This window comes from Coffea arabica, chromosome 6e, assembly GCF_036785885.1.
Source record: "Coffea arabica cultivar ET-39 chromosome 6e, Coffea Arabica ET-39 HiFi, whole genome shotgun sequence".
Taxonomy (NCBI): domain Eukaryota; kingdom Viridiplantae; phylum Streptophyta; class Magnoliopsida; order Gentianales; family Rubiaceae; genus Coffea; species Coffea arabica.
The window spans coordinates 9,105,667-9,120,775 of NC_092321.1; the positions used below are offsets into that span (position 1 = coordinate 9,105,667).

The window sequence follows — 15,109 nt, forward strand, 5'->3', positions numbered from 1 at the left end:
TAGTACCTAAATTGTTCACTTGAGGTATCGTATTCTTGCGGAATTGTAGACTATATCATTTGCAAGGACGAAGATTTCGTTTAATGAATCAGGAGAATCTCTGATTCACAGCCTCGACCCATCTCTAATTTCCTTTTCAGCTCTTTCCAAATAGTGACAACGTTTTTCGTTAACTTCCATAATGGCCAACCGTTGCATCCTACGTTTTTGAGGGAAGTTTAGTGATCTAGGTGAATATCTGACTGAACGCATTAAAGCCTTAACAGCATAAACAGTAGTACGCTTCAAAGGTATCATGAAAACAATTATCTGAATAATTTAGGAGCATATCCAACTCTTAACTTGAACTCTAAAATAGGTAAAGTTCGATAACACCTCAAAATCTGTATATGATGGACCGTGAGAATAATGATAGCTCTTAATACACAAAGAACTAACTGGTGGACGGATACATGTCATTGGAGGTAAGTTACAGAAAATCTCGGAATACGTTAGACAGGAAATCTATGCAGTTGCTTAACCCTGCTTGATCGATGGTGGTACTTCTCCTCTCATTACCCTCCAAGGGCCACCATAGAACTTTGGTTTCATCAGAGGCACTGCTTCTCCTGGATGATCTTCCCAATATTTCTCCTGTTTAACAAGAATGTGCATAATTGTCCATATTCAAGGAGAGGAGCTTCAATTTCAAAAATAAACCACACACATAAGCCCACAATTCGACACAGAATCAAGAAAAAAAAAAAGTTTTAGTCCAGAAAAAAAGGCAATTCCAGTGTTAAAAAGGTAATGGGAGTAGGACATCAGTCCACTCAAGGCAGTAAAACAACTACGATCACGCCTCTCAAAGTTCCCAGTAAACATAGAAACCCAATAAGAAGCCATAGCAGGTTGAAATCTACACGAGCAAACAGCACGTTATGTACGAAGCTCCTCAGATAGTTTTATGAGTAGTAAGCTAATCAGCTTGCACATTTTGTTTCACATTGCTCCAACCTATTCCAAGACGCATGTATGAGAAATGCTTAATTCTGCTCAGAAGAGTCCACAAAGAACAAAAATGTCGTGGAGGAAAGCATCACCATGTATCTTTTATGACGATAAAATGAGTGCCAAAAGCAAAGCAATTTGAGAAGGGAAGCACAAGACGACCAATGGGACCCACAAAAGTTCATAGCATGCATCAAGAATACCTTATATAGTTGCTCGGTAATAGCTGATCCAATAACCCCCGTGTAAAAGGCAAAAATGTAGAGTGTGACAAGGGGAGTGAAAGATTTGGGACGCCTATATGGCTCCAGCATGTCCCAGAGAATCGTCTTTTCCCACTTGTAATACAAATAATCAGCATACTTTCTCCACAAATAGCTTGCCATCCTCAAAATCTCCTTTCTACCACCTGAAAGCTACATGGGGGAACTTCCACTTACCACAAACGAAAGAAAAGATAGTTCCAGTACACAAATGTAAAAACTGAAAAGAATCATATTATCACGAGTCCTTTAAGCAACCCGTCATTCTGATTTTTTTTTTAAAAAAGGTTCTTTTCCACCATTTAGCAGCAAAAAAAAAAGGGAAAAAAAAAGACGGGCGATACATAAACTACTCGGAAAGCCTTTGGTGCAAGTGTTCGTTAAACGGTTACCCTTCGTTCGGGCAATTTAACAAACACTTAGTCAGCTTAAGAAATTCAGAAAATAAGTGATTCAGCAAAACATATCAACACGCATGAAAAGATGAATACTTCTCAATGGGTCACCAGAATGTTACTTAATCAAATCACTAATCGCGTCAAAAAGGCAAATTGATACATTATACCAGACACAAAATGGTGGAACAGTCAAATAACAGAAGAAAAAATGGTAATTGTTCGACTTACAGAGAGAGAGAGAGAGAGAGCAGAGAGCGGCCGATTGTTGAGACCACTGAGTGCTGGAAGAGACAGCTGCTTCTGTCGCGTGAACCGTGAACACTAGAGTCGGATCTGTGGTAGCTCCGACATTTGCCCCGTTTAGATATGGTAATGAAGCCTTGTGAGTTTCAGACACGTGGCTTAGTGCAAATTGAGTACAACACAACCGCGAAGCCCAGATTATACAATGGGCTCAGTGAATCACGCGAGCCCAGCCCAACGTCTTTATAATAGTTTTTCATTTTTTCATTATCGGCGTTGAATGAATGATAACTGTGTAAAATTTAAATTTAAAATTTAATTTTTACACATCGTGTTATGATCCAATGGTAATGATATACGTACTATCAGTGTGTATAAAATTTACTCTTTTATTTAATAAATAATTAAGGAAAGCATGTCATGTATCAACAAAATTAAACCTCATTGCTGTTCTGAAACTAAAATAAAGTACTCCACCATTAAACATTATTGTTTGCATTTTAGTAGCTGCCATGAAATAAGGTACCTTTCTATTGAATTCAGGAAAGCGTCTCATTACATTGTGCCAAGAATTGCAGTGACAAGAAATGCAGCTTGAATACTGCAGTTTACCATTCTTTAAGCAATATACATAGATAATCGGATAGCTACTGACAAATATTTAACACTCGTTAAAAAATGTGGTCCTATGATGAAGATCCAGCGACTTTGTCCTTTGCTGTAGAAAGGCTTTCAAGATTGACGTCTCCCACGCCTGTAGGAGGGCCAATGCTGCAGCGAGCTGTGTTATGTAGTTGAATGGCATCCTTTATTTTCTGAAACTGCAAAGAGCATGCAGATGATTGGAAATTACTTTCAATTAAGTACCACCACCATGTTACAGAAACTCAGTTCATTCCTAAACCATTCATGTATGCTTAATAAAAGTTAATTCACCATCCTAATTCGGCCAGGTAGCAAGGATTATCCACCCTTCAAATCTGCTCAACAGCCTATTCCAATTTTGGAACCAACAAAGGAAATTCACCAGGTAACTTTACTCACTTTGGCAAGGGAACAAGAGAAGGATTCCAGCTGTCCATCAGCTCCACGATAGAAGTGGAAATACGGGAGAACTTTAACGTTCAGATTCTTGCACATGGGCTTATTTTCATCGAAATTGACTTTAAGGAACAAAATATCAGGATGTTCCTCAGCAGTCCTGCAGAGCTGATTAGAGGTCTAAACAAATCAAATACATTTACTTGGAAACAAAATCTGCAGGCCAAAATGGTAATGCATGAATGAACTATAACTTGCTTTCATTTTTCAAGTTAATATACCCATAACCACCGGGTCAACAAAACAAAGGCAGGGCAAATCATTTCAAGTAACCATTAGGAGATAGGAAGCTCTTCATTCAGAGATGTAACTTCATACCATACTAGTAACAACTCTGTGAACTGAATGCACATTGATTTGGAAAACTCTAGCAGCTCATCTGTTTTTCCCCCAGATGAAACCAACAAGAAGATACGTCATCCCAACATTAGGATCTGTCAACCCCACAAGTATGCTCCTAGCTCTCAAGCCTGCCATGAGCACACGAATTCTCATGGGGTAATGCAAATTCCAGGTTAATAGCGTAGAAAATGCTTCTGCATCAATGCTAAGGAGAAAAGTCCTACTTCTGATGGAAGGCAGAGAGAAGATATTGGTTGGGCACAGATGGTTTGCTTTCTAGATTTTGAGCTCGTGGACCAATGATAGGTGGTTGTCTCCAAGTGAAGGAGAAGAGAGTCAAAAGAGAGAGTCAATTTCTTCACCGCCATACTCATGTCAGAATTATGCGGTTTTCCAAAATGAACAGAAATTTTCCTACTTGCATTTCTTTAAGAACCAAACATAAGAATACTATTTTTCACAAATAAATCTTTTCCCATTTTTGCACAAAAATCATGTGTCGAAAAGTTCAAGGTTAAAACGAAAACCTTAAGGGATCAATAAACTGACAAAAGCAGAAGAAAAACAATTGAATTACATACATCTCTGAAGATAATGATATTACTGACAACCAACAAAATGAAAACTTTAATCACCTTGGGAAATAGTGCTCGGCAGGACGCGCACCATGTTCCATAAAATTCAACAATGACTAGCTTATCTCCAGCCTGACTTAAAGCATTCAAGAACTCTTGTGTCGAATGTATGTCAATCATATTTGGTCCTGCATTTTTTTCCCACCACTTTGGCTTCTCTGTTTCGGTAACAGCAGCCTGTACCTGAAGTAATGCAGTCAAATAAAAAAAGAGCACAAGTGAAGCACCAGAATATAGTCAAAACATAATAGCGATGCAAAATCAATAATGCAGGATGGCGTCAAGAGATTAAGATGTTCTTCCAAGAAACATAAGTCGGTTATGAGGTCATGTGACAAATTTGTCAACTAGGGAAGTGAACAAAAGAGGAAAAAAACACTCAATAACCAAGATGGAGTTCGAGAAGGCGGTCAAATCTTATTCTCCTTTCCTTTTTTTGCCCCTTTATTGGTCATCTTCACTTTCTACTAAAATTGAGACACTTTCAAAATTGAACGTGAAAAGCTAAAATGTTAGTTTCTTTATAATGAACAGAGATACACACCAATCTACTAAGAGCAACAGGCAGAAAACCTCCTGTAATTACTTAAAATTTACGTAAAAGGCTACTAGACTACATTCTTTTCACTTATGTCACATTTTTGAGAGCTTGATGAAACAAGAACTTGATGATTAAATAGACAACGGTACATGTATATCAGTTGTCCTACGGGACTACAAATTTTCAAGGATCTAGTGAGCAGTTCCCGCAAAAGGGTCCTGAAACCCCGCTAAAAGACCTCGTGGATTGAAACCATAGCAAAGAAGACTTGAGCAAGAATTCTATCACCAATTCATCCATTAACCAACATACTAGCTCCTCCTCGCTACCCTCCTCCCCTCTTGGCGAAAGAGAAGTACTACATCAATTTCATCAGATAGCAATAATCAAAAGCAATTCGGGAAAACTATACTCCAGGAGAAGAAGAAGAAGAAAAGATAAAATTTATTCAAGTGTTCATACTTTACTTCGTTCTCTCAGCCCAAGAAAGAATTAGTCTTAATTTCTGACAACTAAATCTACCCCGAGTTCAAAATAAATAAAAACAATAAAGTTTCAGTCTTTACCTTAAAAGATGTCAATCGCCTCCGAGGTTTGAAGCCAATTTGCGGAACAAACTCTTCAGTAGGTGGCGAAGACACTGAAGACGAGATGACCCTTTTACAAAATCTCCGGTGGGGTGGTGCAAGAATTGGCTGGGAACAACTCGACGGAAATGAGGTTAAGAATGATGACGAAGAGAAATCCAATAAACCCCCACACAATCTAATCACAACAGCCATGGAACAGAAAAACAAGAATTATGTAGAACTTTTCTTTGTCTTCCCTTTTCTCGATATGGTTCGATTCGAAATTCTTCCGGGATATTTAAACGTGAGTACTTTTGCCGGTCACATCAACAGAAAAGGCTGTAACATAGGAGCCATTGGGGGGTGACGGGGAGGGATTTGATTTTTGTTTAGCTGCTTCCGGGATGGGGAGAGGAGACTTTGGACCAGGCCGGTGTGTAGTGTAATATTTGTGTGAACCAGAACGTACCATGAAAAGCTATAATTTTCACATGTTATTTAAAAGATTTTTCGTATTGGTTGCTATAGTCTAAAGATGGCTGTGTTTGGATGCATCCTATTTTTGTTGTTTAAATTTGCCACCAAAAAAACTTTTGTACGCTTTCTTTTTTTGTTGACAAGGACAATTGTCTAACCTACTCCTACTCCACTGAAAAAAGGGAATTCTAAGGAGCCTTATTAGAGGTTGGGGATGAATCACCACATCATATACAAGGACAATTATCTAATTAATTCCTACTCTATGAGAGGAGAGGAAATTCTAAGGAGACTTGTATAGAGAGTGAGGGTGAATCACTACATCAACAAGTGCACTATTGCAGGATTTTTAAGAACAAAAAATACTATATTTTTGTGTGATGCATTAGGTGGGATTTGAATCTTCAATCTCGTGCACGCACGGTTTAAGGGTTTCTTCCTGGCTATTAGACCAACGCCCAATGGTTTTTTGTACGCTGAGCAAGGCAAATTGCTTGCAATTTCCTTATTTTGTTTTCATTTCACGTGTGAATATTCATGGATTGAGAGATATCCAGTCCTTTTCTTCTTGGAATGAATGAGCTACTATTCGCTATTTTGCATTCTGAAAAGGAATTTGTAACCCTGATAATAAAATTTTAGACAGCAGTAGTCCAATATAGGTTATTCATAAAAGCTTTTTCTCGGCAGAGATCGTAAAATTATGTTGCATTAAACATGTAATGGCACCATTATTCGATTAGACATACATCTGAAAATTATCTTCGGATTTAATAGTCAAAACATAAGGGAAAACAGGCATTTACGCTTCGGCCTAATATGGATAAAGCATGTACTAATAAATAATGAACCAAAAAATTTTAAATTTTTTTTAAATATATTTTTTCACCCCACATACATCAAATTGTTACAATATATTTTTCTACAAAAATTTCAAAAAAAAAAAATTCAAATGGGCTTTTAGATTTTTACAGAGGTTGAATTGCTCGGGTATAGGATGTGCTCATGTTACTTTGGAATTGCCACGAAAATGAAGGTTAAATGTTCACATCGCCTCCACATTTATGAGCTCCATAGTCCATCATACCCCGTCAAAATATTTGAGATTGTTGAAGCATCTGGTGGCAGCTTGGACAAAAGAATTGCATCCTTCCAAGTATCTACCTTCGTTACTTAAATTATATATGTCCAATTCCTTTGCATACCCTTCAGGTGCTAACCGATTCTCCGAGACAGACAAATTTAACAAAGTTTATTGACACTAAGGGGTATTTATGATTTATCTCCACCTCCATACATACTTCTCAGAATCCTTGCTCGTGTGGAACTTTGGGAAGATTGAAGGATCGTTTCTTTTATCAGACCACCAAGAACCAAAGAAATCACACTCCGGAATTTGAAAAGCACCGAAAAGAAGCGCTAGCACTGAGCTTGGGTTAGTGTGTTTACTAGGGCGCAACTGAAATGTCAGAAAGAACAAGATTTCCTTGTCCTCTGATGCATTTTATGGCTTGAAATATTGACACAGGAGCTCTCGAATTTTAGACCACTTGATCTAGTTTTAGCTGATCCCTCTAAAAATCCCTTTTTTGTTGTAATAATCATCAGGACTAATGCATTATGTCGCGTATTGCAGTGTATAATTCCAAAACATGCAAGGATACAATTATCAAACAGTATAATCCACTGCAGAATTTCTCTGCATACAAACCGCAAGAAGAACAGCATATACAACATCTAAAGTCCAAATGCTACGTCCGTTCTCATATAAGCTGCAAGATGGATACAACACATTATGCATTGGGAGAGAATAGCAAGTGACCAACAGATTGCCTATCACTTCAAAATCAACTGTGATGCTGTTGGAGCCTACTGAGTTTGAGCATCACGGCAATTACCTCTTCAGACAGGCCCCGCCATCTTGACCCATGAGTTTCTTACATAAGAAAATGAATACTGCAGGAAGGATAACCACCTCCTCCTTGATACTCCATGTTGGTAAGTAAACTAAACAATTCAGTGGCTAGGCAAAAGAATTGTCCGTGGAAATGATAATGTCCCATTATTTGGAGCCCCTTGTATGTTCAGAATCGTTGTAACCAAGTTATATATCTGAACATTTTCAAAAGATGGAACTTTGCGTCCCCTTGCAAACTGAGGTCCATGGGCAATAAAAATAGTCCTCATTGAGAAAAATGCGTTATCATAACCATGTGCTCCTCCGCATTCTTGCTTTCTCGATTTTGTCTGCTCCACCTTAAATCCTTCCTCAATCAGACCAATAATGGGTGGAATCCGGTAGCTGTCCCAGTAATGCAGCCTACTCGGCAACTCCTCCTTGAGATAAATTTTCAATCTGTTCCCATTCCCAACCTTATCAGACTTCAGTCCCTCATTCATCTTAGCTACAACATCCTTAACAGAAGTTCCTGATGGTGGGCGAATTGCAAGCAATGGGCTATACGACTGAACCCACTCCTTTGGAATTTGAATCCATGGAGCCAAATCATCTAAAAATATCAACTTCTTATCACAAGTACCAACCATCCCATGATCACCAACCATGATGATATTCACATCCTCGAAAACCCCTCTTTTTTCCAAACCATCAATCAACCTCCCAATCAACTTATCAATCCTACCAACAGCTTCAGTAATATCAGGGTCATCAGGCCCAACCTTATGACCCTGATGATCAGGGTCCTCAAAATACAATGTCATAAAAACAGGCATATCATCACTAGGCAAATCAAAGTACCTTAACACAGCATCAACTCTATCTTCAAAAGGCACAGAACCATCATATTGCATACAACAATTAGCAGGACAATTCCAAGAACCTTTATGTACCTCAGAACCAGGCCAAAAATATGTTGCAGCTTTCAACCCGTGATTAGCCACAGTTTCCCATAAAGGCTCCCCAAGCCACCACTTGGGCTCATGACTGCTCATACTGAAAAACTCACCAGTTTTAGGATCAGTAAAATAATTATTGATAATTCCATGATATGCTGGGTACAAACCAGTGACAATTGAGTAATGATTGGGGAAAGTTAGAGTTGGAAAAACCGGGATCAGACCCGACTCAGCTTCAGTCCCATTATTTATCAATCTGTGAATATTTGGAGTATCGGTCTTGAATTGGTATCCAAACCTGAACCCATCTGAGGAAACCAAGAGAACAACCGGTCCTTTTAGTTTATTAAGCGGACGGGAGACTTCAATATCGGGAGGCGACGGTGGTAATGACGATGAATGGGAGGCGTCGAAGAAGAGGTAAGCAAAGGCTATAGCTGCAGACACAGCTATACAAGTTGAGAGGACGAGAGAGATGAAGAGCACTGTTTTAGCTGTGGCTTTGGGTGCTGTGGGAGATGAAGAATATGTGCTCAACGAGAGCAACGCTGTGGTTGAGGTTTGTGGGCCATCGTCTGCTTTTCCGGCTGGATTTTGGGTGAGTATTTTAATTTTGCCCGAAGGTAAAAGAGAGAGAGATTCTGTATCCATGATCCTGATAATATTGCGTTGAATGGACCAAAAAAAAGAAAGATTCAAGATGCTGTGATCTGGGTTGTATCTACATTATCAAAACGATGGGATTCTGAATCAGTCAAAAGATGCCAAAGATTGAATCTTGGTGTAGGTTTTGATGAAATTTAGCTTTGAGGCTTTGATACTCTTCTTCTCCCTTTCAAAGTGGAAGTGTATAAAGGGAAGACGTGAAGATGTGAAGGAGAGAAGAGGGTCAAAGAGTGGAGCGGGAAGAAGGAAAGGGAAAGTTGCTGGAATTGGTTAAAAGAGAGCTGTCGGAGGAGAGCTGGGATGCTGGCTGACGGACGGACGGACGGACGGACGGACGGTTTCCCAAAGTTGGTGGTGGGCTGGTGACTATTCCTAATTGGATCGTTTCAATATCAGATGATGATTGATGAGGTTTCGGCTATTGGCAGGCCTGCGATTACCAGCTTTGGAGTTTGGACTTGGAGGCCTTGGCCTGTCTCATTTGACGATTGACACTTTGATTCCAGTTTTGTGTGGGTCTTGAATTGAAGGTCATTTAAAAAAGTGTTTTTGAATGAAGGTTATTATTAAAAATAAAAATGTCTTAGGTAATTCATAATTGTCTAATCTTGCTTAATTTATATGTCTTTTGAAGGCGTGATGTTTAATGGCTTATTACATTTAGCTTTTTCTTTTATTAATTTTGCGTCACACACATCATCCCCCGCATGTGCACCCAATACATATTCGCATGGCTAGTCAAAAGCGTTACTATAAAAGTTGAAATTTCACACCTCTGCTCAGAAAATTATCACTATAATTAATCTACATACACTCTGGAGAGGCATGGCAGATATAATTAGGAGGAAGTAGTAGAGGCTAGAGAGAGATTAACTATGTGTTCTTCTGGGATCAAGGCCGGAGCATTGTATTGTTTTATTGAGTGGTGAGTTGACTGGGCTTGCGCCGCCGCCACACTCTCCGGCCACCGTCGGTAGTACCTCTTCCGTTAGCTGCAGCAGAAAAAGTAAAACCTCCGAGCTTTAATTGCTCAATAGAAGCGAGAGAGAGGTTGTGGAGGAAGAGGAATTTATTTGGAAGAATGGCGGGAGCATACATGATGAGCATGGGGGAAGCACACAGACGAATACTTGAATATCTTAACCGCTTCTCCGACGCAGTCTCCACGCAAGACGGCAAATCCCTCAGCCGTCTCCTATCCATCTCCTCCGACTCTCACCACCTCCTTTCCCTCGCCGACGCACTCAACACCTTTCAGGTCCATTCACTCTGTCTGGTTTCCGACCACTTTAGCCTCTATTTGCGGTTGACTGCTTTGAGCTTCCTGATTTAAAAGCAGCTTTGCTTGTGGAATTTTGGGTTTCTTGTGAAGCGTTTTCCTAATTTCCCCGAGAATTTAGATCAGTAAATTGAGTTTTTTTTAATACAAAGCTTGGAATTAGAACGGTATTACGTAATGGAAAGATTAATTTTATGCGATGTATATAAGTGGCCAGAGATCAAGCTTGTATTATAGATGAAAAAAAAAAAAGGGCTAGTATTGCAGTTGGCAAAAAGATTGTATTTTGGAGAATGGACTTTCTTTTTTCTTTCTTTATTTTTAAAGAGAAAAAAAAAGGATTGTATTTGACATAAGAAAGGTAATTTGCTTCAAGTAAATCTTAATTACAGGTGAAGTTTTTAGGTTTTCAATTTGGTTGAAGCATTTGCTGTTTATGCGGCCCCTGTCCTCTACTTAGACATGCTCAGAATCCACACTTTTTACGACATTCACTGTGTACACACAGCTATGTATGTTTAAGCATATCTTCACCTTTCTAAACTGCACTGCACCTCCTACAGTCCCACTAGAAAGATTTGCTGATTTTGTTGTTTTTATGACTGCAGGACGCCAATAGGCTGATTAGACAGTCTGAGGAATACTCTCAGTATGCTGACATACTACTTCCTATATTTCGCGCTTTGCAAAGTTATCGTCTCAGAAACCTGGTCGAGTCCTACCAAGCTTTTGAGAAAGCTTCCAAGTATGTTGATTTCATTAACAATAATTATATGCTTATTGGGATTTGGATTAATGTTGGGATTACAGTGCTTTCATTCAGGAGTTTCGTAATTGGGATTCAGCGTGGGCTTTGGAAGCACTATATGTACTGGCCTATGAGATTAGGGTTCTTGCTGAGAAGGTAAGAGCCATGTGTATGTGATGGTCATGTTTCCCCTGTACCGCATTGTATAAGTATGTGATCTTTCAATACGATTGATATTGAGCCAGCTAATTCATGTCTTTGGAAATGTTTTTGAAAATGTAGGCTGATATAGAATTGGCTTCAAATGGGAAGACTCCAGAGAAATTGAAAGGGGCTGGTTCACTCCTTATGAAAGTTTTTAGCACTCTTGCTGGAAAAGGTCCCAAGCGTGTTGGTGCTCTATATGTGACCTGCCAACTTTTCAAAACTTATTTCAAGCTTGGTACTGTTCATTTATGCCGTAGCGTCATAAGAAGCATTGAGACAGCTCGAATTTTTGATTTTGAAGAATTTCCTGTTCGGGATAAGGTCACCTACATGTATTACACAGGCCGTTTAGAGGTGTACAATGAAAACTTTCCAGCGGCTGATCATAAGTTATCATATGCTTTATCGCATTGTGATGCTCGGAAGGAAGCAAATATAAGGTCTAAGTCTGAACTTTTTCTTCTTTTCTTCTGAATGACAGATTACCTCCCATCATTTGTTTCTGCATTTTGACAAGATTCCTTAAATCTACCCAAGTATATCAGCTTGCTGCCTGATTAACTGAAGCCTACATATTTTGTTCGTGGCATAGTAATTTATTTCAACCGAGGATATTCTGTACCGTCACCTGAGAATTAGCCCAATAGGTTAACAGTAGCACTCATTTTTACTGTATAGGTAAGGCTTTTGCCAAAATTAAATTTTATATGTGTGGACAGTGGTTGAACTGTAAAGTGCATATATTCATGTTTTGTTCTGCTAAACAGTTTTGTTTCTGTTGCTTCTAGTTTAAAGGTACATTATAATGGTTGCTCCTAATTCTGGCTTAAATGAAAATGAAAAAAATTGAAGATCTATTCCAGCTGGGGTCTTGCATGATATAGTGGCTTGGAATCTGTAGGAAACTTAGAGTAGAATGAGGCAGTTTTTCAACTGCTTATGTTGAATTACATTAGTGCTTCCTGGAGAAATATAGACACGTGGAATCAAAATTAATGAGAGGTGGGGAAAGATTTAGGTTTATGGTGTAGGCACTAGGCTATACTTATGAAGAGCACATCATCAACTCTGCCAAACTGCTCCTTGTCTATGGTCACTATTCCATGTTGTTAAGGCCAGGGAGAGATGCATATCGGAGAACTGGAATAGAAGAAAGATTTTTAAATTCATAGATGATATATTGAAATTTGGAAATGAGAAAATTTCTCCAAGAGCTATTAGATGGTTGAAGCTTTGGTGTGTGCTTGGCATGTTATTTTTTCTTGGTTAACTATTTTCAAGGGTAGCTCATCGGTACTGAATTCGGTGATTGATTTTCTTGGCATGAGCTGGGTAAAAGATGAATTAGTTGAAACTTTCTTGAGAATGGAGCATTGCACTGCAGGCAGTCTTTTCTGGTGATATGGATTGAAATTAAGTAGAGGCACCTTTCAGAATAGAAGTTTTTTGGTGACAGATTAGTGACAGTAAATTGTCCTTTCCAACATGTTTGTGCACCTAATGGAAAATGCTTTGTGAAAGTTCCAGAAAAGTCTAATCCATCCCTGACATTATTGAAAATCCTTTCTGAAACATAGATTTTAAATTGTTTGTTAGGCATCTTTTAATGTTTGGTATTTGAGGGACTGCATGTCCAAGTATTTTGGTATACTGCTTGTATTGTTGCCCAAATATTTTAGCTCTAAGTTTTTCTGATATAGTAGGTTCATGGTGCTAATAGTTTTCTTAGTTGCATTGTACAGGATGATACTCAAATATCTGATACCTGTAAAGCTATCAATTGGAATTTTACCACACGCACAGCTCCTTGAGAATTATAATCTAAACGAGGTATATCCTGTGTCTGAGTCATAAATTTCCTTCCTTGGAAATCACTGAACCATGTTGATATGTTTTCTTTGTTTTTCCATAACCATGATGTGATTTCTCATCCATGGAAAGAAACTTCACTAATCAATTTTGATTGTTGAAAAAGAAATTTAATTCAACAATTTTGCTGATCTTAGAGATCATGTTCTTGTTTCAGTCATACGATTTTCTTTATTTCCTTTACAGTACAGTAACATTGTGCTTGCACTGAAAAGAGGTGATCTTCGACTTCTTCGACATGCCCTCCAGGAGCATGAAGACAGGTATGTTCAATTTACTGTTATGTGATCAGTAACCAGGTGTCAACATGTTTAACAGTGAGTAATAAAATTGAGCACTCTTATCTCTCCAGATTCTTAAGGTCAGGAGTTTACCTTGTCTTAGAGAAGCTAGAGCTCCAAGTTTACCAGAGATTGTTGAAGAAGATGTGAGTAGTAGTAAATACAACTGTTTTCTATGATTTATAGAGATTGTCAAATAGTAATTGCACTTGTCCTCGTGAATTCAGCCACATCATCCAAAAGCAGAAGGATCCAAACAAGGCTCACCAGATAAAGTTAGAAATTATTGTTAAAGCAATGAAATGGCTTGAGATGGACATGGATGTAGATGAGGTATTGTTGGTTTCGTTTTGTTATTACACTGGTTGTTTTCATGCTTTTTTTTTCCTTTTCTTCCAATTGATATTGTTTAGACACTTACCTGCGGGGTAACCTCATTCTTCTGTTGCATCCGGTGCAGGTGGAATGCATAATGTCCATTCTAATATATAAAAATCTTGTCAAAGGGTACTTTGCTCACAAGAGCAAAGTGGTGGTTTTAAGCAAACAAGATCCTTTCCCAAAATTAAATGGCAAGCCAGTTAGTTCCTAGAAGATTCTGCTGATACGTGCTCAAATTCATAATGGTCCATTTGTTCAGCTGCCTCTCTTCTGATCTGACTGACTTTGCGGAAGATGCGATGGCGCTTCTCAGACGGTTAAGGTCCGCTACATCTCATTGTCTGACCGAGATTGGAGTATATGGCGCCGAATAGTTTTGATTCCTAAGCTTCATCTAAATTCCATTTTACTCTTGTAAGTGTAAAATTAATGATGTTTTTTGGGCTTGGGGAGGTACAGATTTTGATTCTTTGAAGCACGTAGAATTACTTCTGCAGCTATATTCTGCAGCTTGACTGGTTATCGGGTAGTTGCACGTTATTTTCTGCTGCTTCGAAAAGTTTTTAATGGTTCTATACTAGGCCCAAATGAAGGGTAGTTGTAAATTTGCGGCAGAGATTTGCTTATTAGTAGCTTTGTAACCAATGACCCTTAAAGATTGGCCTCCGGCGTCTTGTGCTATTTATTGTTGGCCTGGTCTGGGGGAGCCTAAGTTCTTCGGCAGGCTCGAATTATAGCCATCCTCACTAAAACTTGGACAATTCTTTGTTTAGCTGACAGATGATGCCAAATCCTGTCTTCACAGTGAGATTCAAGCCGAAATTAGAGTAGTCAGCTGGACGTACTATTATTGATGCATAAATTTGTGAAATTTCTGCATCAATCTAAATGATAAATCCAATTCATCCTGGCGTTCTATCTGTGTCACTGATGAATGCCAGCGTTATGCATGCTACTAGAGTTGGGGCAGTGGCAGGAAAGTTGTACACTGCAGGGCAAGCTTATCCGGTGGACAGCAGCTCAAGCAGTTAACACACGGTCACAGTTTCGAGTTCTCAGCATGAATCTGAGGCGAGAGCCTGGAATATGCACTAAATGCAGCAGCTGGTCGAACTCTTGCGGAGTTTCAAGAAGCAAACCAGCTTTTTATAAAACTAGCTCAACCTAAATCACATCCTTTTGAACAGATCTTTCCAGCTCCAACTTCCCCTGCCCCAAATCTTCCAAAGGAACGGCGCCATCCAATAAAACCTTCTGGGGCTT

The 15,109-nt window shown here is 38.9% G+C and overlaps 4 protein-coding genes across 4 annotated transcripts; 1 reads left to right on the forward strand and 3 right to left on the reverse strand.

Annotated features, from left to right (window-relative positions):
* Positions 1–291: 291 nt before the first annotated feature.
* Positions 292–2,036, reverse strand: LOC113691940 (uncharacterized protein At4g29660). Its single transcript, XM_072054989.1, has 3 exons — positions 1,880–2,036; positions 1,194–1,406; positions 292–633 (listed from the first exon to the last, which is right to left on the reverse strand). The coding sequence occupies exons 2-3, from the start codon at positions 1,374–1,376 to the stop codon at positions 517–519; spliced, it is 300 nt and encodes a 99-aa protein (XP_071911090.1). The 5' UTR covers positions 1,377–1,406; positions 1,880–2,036; the 3' UTR covers positions 292–516.
* A 366-nt stretch (positions 2,037–2,402) lies between these two features.
* Positions 2,403–5,557, reverse strand: LOC140009456 (thioredoxin-like 2, chloroplastic). Its single transcript, XM_072054990.1, has 4 exons — positions 5,080–5,557; positions 3,973–4,155; positions 2,939–3,103; positions 2,403–2,715 (listed from the first exon to the last, which is right to left on the reverse strand). The coding sequence occupies exons 1-4, from the start codon at positions 5,293–5,295 to the stop codon at positions 2,581–2,583; spliced, it is 699 nt and encodes a 232-aa protein (XP_071911091.1). The 5' UTR covers positions 5,296–5,557; the 3' UTR covers positions 2,403–2,580.
* A 1,642-nt stretch (positions 5,558–7,199) lies between these two features.
* On the reverse strand, positions 7,200–9,554 carry LOC113694036 (uncharacterized). The gene has a single exon (XM_027212888.2). The coding sequence runs from the start codon at positions 9,064–9,066 to the stop codon at positions 7,576–7,578; it is 1,491 nt and encodes a 496-aa protein (XP_027068689.2). The 5' UTR covers positions 9,067–9,554; the 3' UTR covers positions 7,200–7,575.
* A 461-nt stretch (positions 9,555–10,015) lies between these two features.
* On the forward strand, positions 10,016–14,324 carry LOC140009457 (enhanced ethylene response protein 5-like). Its single transcript, XM_072054991.1, has 9 exons — positions 10,016–10,339; positions 10,969–11,105; positions 11,171–11,264; positions 11,391–11,755; positions 13,058–13,145; positions 13,371–13,447; positions 13,537–13,611; positions 13,693–13,798; positions 13,926–14,324. Exons 1-9 carry the CDS (start codon positions 10,163–10,165, stop codon positions 14,055–14,057), a joined length of 1,251 nt encoding a protein of 416 aa, XP_071911092.1. The 5' UTR covers positions 10,016–10,162; the 3' UTR covers positions 14,058–14,324.
* The last annotated feature ends 785 nt before the right edge of the window (positions 14,325–15,109 follow it).

What these genes read in the sequence shown, in the direction of transcription:
- LOC113691940 (XM_072054989.1), bottom strand. Translation starts at nt 1,376, where the DNA reads ATGGCAAGCTATTTGTGGAGAAAGTATGCTGATTATTTGTATTACAAG. An exon ending in TTACCGAGCAACTATATAAG is followed by an intron (nt 634 to 1,193) that starts GTATTCTTGATG and finishes CTTGTTAAACAG; the next exon opens with GAGAAATATTGGGAAGATCA.
- LOC140009456 (XM_072054990.1), bottom strand. Translation starts at nt 5,295, where the DNA reads ATGGCTGTTGTGATTAGATTGTGTGGGGGTTTATTGGATTTCTCTTCG. An exon ending in GGCGATTGACATCTTTTAAG is followed by an intron (nt 4,156 to 5,079) that starts GTAAAGACTGAA and finishes GCATTACTTCAG; the next exon opens with GTACAGGCTGCTGTTACCGA. An exon ending in TCTCTTGTTCCCTTGCCAAA is followed by an intron (nt 2,716 to 2,938) that starts GTGAGTAAAGTT and finishes TGCTCTTTGCAG; the next exon opens with TTTCAGAAAATAAAGGATGC.
- LOC113694036 (XM_027212888.2), bottom strand. Translation starts at nt 9,066, where the DNA reads ATGGATACAGAATCTCTCTCTCTTTTACCTTCGGGCAAAATTAAAATA.
- LOC140009457 (XM_072054991.1), top strand. Translation starts at nt 10,163, where the DNA reads ATGGCGGGAGCATACATGATGAGCATGGGGGAAGCACACAGACGAATA. An exon ending in ACGCACTCAACACCTTTCAG is followed by an intron (nt 10,340 to 10,968) that starts GTCCATTCACTC and finishes TTATGACTGCAG; the next exon opens with GACGCCAATAGGCTGATTAG. An exon ending in CAGAGATTGTTGAAGAAGAT is followed by an intron (nt 13,612 to 13,692) that starts GTGAGTAGTAGT and finishes TCGTGAATTCAG; the next exon opens with CCACATCATCCAAAAGCAGA.